The sequence below is a fragment of the Citrus sinensis genome, chromosome 8, assembly GCF_022201045.2.
Source record: "Citrus sinensis cultivar Valencia sweet orange chromosome 8, DVS_A1.0, whole genome shotgun sequence".
Lineage (NCBI taxonomy): Eukaryota > Viridiplantae > Streptophyta > Magnoliopsida > Sapindales > Rutaceae > Citrus > Citrus sinensis.
In genome coordinates, this window is record NC_068563.1 from 13,959,859 (window position 1) to 13,965,224 (window position 5,366).

General features: G+C 36.4%; 1 protein-coding gene across 1 annotated transcript; it reads left to right on the forward strand.

Moving 5' to 3' along the window:
• Nucleotides 1-3,203: 3,203 nt before the first annotated feature.
• On the forward strand, nucleotides 3,204-4,298 carry LOC127899329 (uncharacterized). The gene has a single exon (XM_052432685.1). The coding sequence runs from the start codon at nucleotides 3,204-3,206 to the stop codon at nucleotides 4,296-4,298; it is 1,095 nt and encodes a 364-aa protein (XP_052288645.1).
• The last annotated feature ends 1,068 nt before the right edge of the window (nucleotides 4,299-5,366 follow it).

Below are 5,366 nucleotides of genomic sequence, written 5' to 3' on the forward strand. Positions count from 1 at the left end.
TTTATAACTCCCATAAAAGTACTTGGAGCTTTAAATAAGGCAAATGGCATTACTAACCACTTATGTAACCTTTTGAGAGTTTTAAAGGTTTTTTTTTTCCATTTATCTCTAGGTCAGATCAGAATATGATGGTAGCCACTTTTCGAATCAAGTTTGGTAAAAATTATTGTTCCACTAATATGATCCAATAAGTCATTGAATCGATGGATTAGAAGATAATTTCGGACTGTAATTTTATTGATAGCTCAACTGTCTACACATATTCTCCAAAAACCATCTTTCTTTGAAGTCAATAAAGAAGGGATTGCACAGGGACTAAGACTTTCACAAACAAATCCTTTTCATAATAACTCTTCCACTTCCATCTCATTTCCTCATGTCCGGTAGGACTTATATGATAGTGAGGTCGATTTGGTAATGTAAAATCTGGTACCAAATCAATTTGGCGTTATATATCCCTAAGAGGTGGTAAACCTTGTGGTAGCTCATTAGGGAACAAATCTTAAAGTTCTTTTGGTATAGGTTTCACAGCTTCAGATACCCTTAAATTATTGTGGCTCTCATTTCCTAATAAAACACAAGCCCTCTTTGTCTTTGTTACAACATCTAGAAATTGCTTCTTACTTAACTGAGAATTATCCAACTCTTGTTTGAGAGTCAGCATGAGATAAGTTTTGATCATATTGTTAGGGTCTGCCCAATAATAGATGACAGGCATCCATAACTACTACATCTCACATCAAACTCGATCTTTATAGAGTGATCTAATAGATAAAGAAACTAAGCAATGTTTAGTTGCCATTACTTGATTTCCTTTCTTCATCCATGTGAGCTTGTATGGAGTTTGATGTGATTATGTATTCAAGTTTAGTTTAGTCACAATTTATTCTAAAATAACATTCTCACAACTGCCTAAGTTTATGACCACACGACATGCTACTGTGTAAGTTGCCTAAAAACTATTTTGACGCAAGCATTTGTCCTATATATATATATATATATATATATATTACTTTTGAAATCCTTTTTAATTTTATTAATTGAGAATGTGAAATCTATGAATAATTTGGTATATAAATAATGGAAAGAAAATGAGCAAGTATGATTCTAAAGGAAATAAACCGTAGAATTTTGAAAATATTAATTGTTACAACATGTGTTTTTTTTAAAAAAAAAACTTTGTATGATAAAACTTCTCTATAGTCATAATATTGGAACTAATCTATTTTAATTAGTATGAGGAAGTTATACCTTAATAAAGGTGTAATAATAAAATTGTTGTTTTCACTTAAATATCTTTAGTACAAGTGATATAGAGGTAAAACATGCACTACGCTAATTAAATAATGGAGCATATCAAACCCAATGTATACATTGATAAAAGAAGTACTTAATTTTTTAAGAAATTAATACATGGATTTATGTAGTATCAGGATATGGAAAGTCATCTTAAAATTTTAAATGTTTGCATTCTCTTTAATATTTTTCTCTCAATGTAAATCCTATAAATATTGTATAAGGATTTGGTAATGGCTCTAAATAATAAATTATTATCCCAAATAGCTTTTGAAAAAAAATTGTTTCATCTTAAACCGTTACTATAATATATCATATATTTTTTACAACATACAAATAATTATTACTAAGTGGAGGGTAAATGTCTTAAGATGTGATCTAAAAAAATGATAACTTATAACAATGTGAAATATTTTTATTTATAACTAACCTAAATTAGAACTAGAAAATTTTTTATTATATAGATGTTATACTTATATATAGTATCACTAGAGATGTTTTACTATAATACTACTAACGATAGTATAATATATTGACATATTTTTCTTTAAATTAGAATTTTTTATAATAAGTTAAAGTAATAATAAATCTCTTATACAAACCCCCTTACAAGGACGCCACAGTGAGGCCATGGTATGTTTCATAGCAGAAAAATTTATCACTTTATCCATGAGGAAACGACCTACCAAACAGAAGTGGGAGTCAATTCTCTCATTGCCATCATCAATCTCCTCATCACCGACCACAATTAATCCACCTTCCTCCTCCTCCTCGATAGATATATTAGCATACCCTCTATTAATATCGTTCTCCATTGTGGCGTCATTAGCAGCCATCGTGAAGAAGAAAGAAAAGCCAAACGAAACTGAGACTTCACAAAAAAATTGTCATGCAGACAAGACGACTAAACTTGTCCCAAAGACAAGACATCTCCAATTTATCCCCTACTCTTTTTCTATTTCAATTTTTTCATGAAATTAATGTTAAATAGTTTTGGAACCGGGCCCTTGGACATTTGATCAACATATTTTAATTGTTAAACGACTGGAAGAGAATGAGCAACTGCAAAATATTCCCCTCTTTTTCACCTCATTTTGGATTCAAGTGTACAACTTACCAGTTGGTTTCATGTCGGGGAAAATCTTGAAGGATATTGGAAACTACATTGGAGTTTTTGTGGAGTCGGATGAGAATAATTTGATAAGTATTTGGAGAAATTACATGCGAATCCGGGTGACTATTGATGTGCGGAAACCTTTGAAACGAAGAATGAAGCTGAAGAAGGCAGGTGATGATTGGTTGTGGATTGATTTTAAATACGAGCGGCTGCATATTTTTTGCTTCATTTGCGGATTACTGGGACATACTGAAAAACAATGCCCCAATTTGTATGAATTCCCGCATGGTGGCCTAGAGAAGCCTTATGGGCATTGGTTGAAAGCATCGAATAGGAGATCTACACTGAATTCCGGTGATCGTTGGCTGCGATCGGTGCTACCAACACAGTCCGAGAAGGAAAATGGAAACTCCATGAATCAAGCAGCTGCCATGCAAGTTTAGTCGGGTAATACCAATATATCCGGAGTTGCCGTGTCAAGTAGCATGGCTATTGGCAAAAATGTGGGGATTATAGTACCATTTCTGAAAGTTAGTGAGAAATTTAGAAAAGGGAATAATTCCAATGGAAAGTCAGCAGAGGAGCCAGCTCATTTTAGCGGGGAAAAGGAAAATGTGGAAGAAATGGAGATTGGGCTTGTTGTTAGCGAGGCCAAAAGAAGGAGATCACAAGATATGACTCAACTCAATGTGGGCCTTGATGGGGAAGGCACATTTCAGTCTGGGGATTTTCAAGTGGGCTCAAAAAATGGACCAGCGGTGGGAGCTGTAAATCAGGCCTACCGAGATCAATGAGTACCTTAAGCTGGAACTGCCGTGGGTTAGGCCAACCACAGACAATTCGGATGCTAGCAGAATTGGTCAATAATAAGAAACCTTCATTTATTTTTCTTATTGAAACTTTGTGTAGTAGAAGCAAATTAGAAAGCATTAAACGACAATTAGATTATGATGGGCTTTTTGTTGTTGAAAGAGTGGGCTGGAGCGGTGGTCTTACGCTTTTATGGAAGGCTCCTAGTAGTGTTAATCTTTTAAAATATGCAAATAATTTTATTGATATTGAGGTGGAAGTTCCGGAGCTAGGAAAGTGGAGGTTGACTGGTTTTTATGGGTTTCCTGAGTCTAGCCGGCGCCGAGAATCGTGGGATTTGCTCCGTTTACTGTCGGGGTCGTCTGCTCTCCTGTGGGTTTGCATTGGTGACTTTAACGATTTACTAGCGGCAAATGAGAAACGAGGCAGAATTGCACACCCAAATTGGAAGCTGGTGGGTTTTCAAAATGTTATTGCTGATTGTCAGCTGATTGATCTTGGTGTTATTGGCTACCAATTTACTTGGGAAAGGGCTAGAGGAACTGATAATTGGGTAGAAGAAAGGCTTGACAGAGCCTTTGTGTCTGCATCATGGCTCCACCGATTCAAGGATGCAAAGGTATACAGTCTAGAATCTACTTGCTCGGATCATCTTCCTATTCTTTTAGATCCTAAACCGACAGTGCCAATTTTGAGACAAAAAAGATTTCATTTTGAAAATGTGTGTTTGCGGGAGGCTGATTGCTGTGATGTTGTTCGGAAGAACTGGCTTTCCTCTACTGGTAGCTCCATTCAACAAAAAATTTTTTCTTGTGGGTCTGCTTTGACGGAGTGTGGTGGATGGTTAGCTCAAGATTTTCGTAAACGGTTGCTGGAGTGTAGAAAGCAAATGGATTTGTTTAGGGGTCGTAGGGATTGTGAGGGTATAGCTGAGTTCACGAAGGCAAGAAGCCACTATAATGAGTTGTTACATAGTCATGAAGTGTTTTGGAAACAGCGAGCAAAATCACTTTGGCTAAAAGAGGGAGATAAGAACACTCGCTATTTTCATGCCTCGGCTTCAACACGGAAATGAAAAAATTTGTTTGGGAACCTTCGAAACAATAAGGGTGATTGGTGCACCAATTCGGATGAGGTGGATGAGTTGATCGTTGATTATTTCTAGAACTTATTTCAATCTAATGGAAGCTCTAGTGCTGAGGTTATTCAATGTGTGGAATCAAGAATCACGTATGAGTAGAATTTAATGCTCTTGACTCCTTTCTTTGCCACGGAAGTTAAGGAAGCACTTTTTGCTATGCATCCTGACAAGTCTTCCGACCCGGACGGCAAGAAGCCAGCCTTTTACTAAAGATTCTGGCACATTGTCGGTGAGGATGTGGTTTCGGCTTGTTTACAAATTGTGAATGATTGTTCTTTTCCAGCGGGCTTAAACGACACTTCAATTGTATTGATTCCAAAGAAACAAAAGCCTAAAATGTTATCAGACATAAGACCAATTGCTCTGTGTAATGTACTTTATAAAATTATATCCAAAATGTTGGCTAACCGTATGAAACTAGTTCTTGATTTCGTTATATCAGATTCTGAAAGTGCCTTTGTCCCGGGTAGAGCCATCACAGACAACATAATCATATCTGCTGAAGTCATGCATTTCTTAAAGTGGAAGAGGCAAGGAAAACATGGAGTTGCTGCTTTGAAAATAGATATATCAAAGGCATATGACAGGATAGAATGGAGCTTCCTTCAAGCGATGATGCTTAAGCTGGGGTTTGATACCAAATGGGTGGATTTGGTTATGCTTTGCGTGTCCACAATCCGATATAGTGTGCTCCGAGAGGGTAGAGAAGTTGGGCCAATAGTCCCTTGTAGAGGTCTTCGCCAAGGAGATCCATTATCTCCGTATCTGTTTATTATATGTGCGGAGGGTTTAAGTTCTTTATTTAGAAGACAGGAAAGGAGTGGCTTACTGCATAGGGTTAGAGTTGCGAGAGGTGCTCCCATGATATCTCATTTATTTTTTGCCGACGATAGTTTCTTTTTCTTTAGGGCAACACACAATGAAGCTTTGTTGGTTAAGCATATATTGTCATTGTATGGTAAAGCCTCTGGCCAGGTGGTTAATTTCAGCAAGTCATCAATT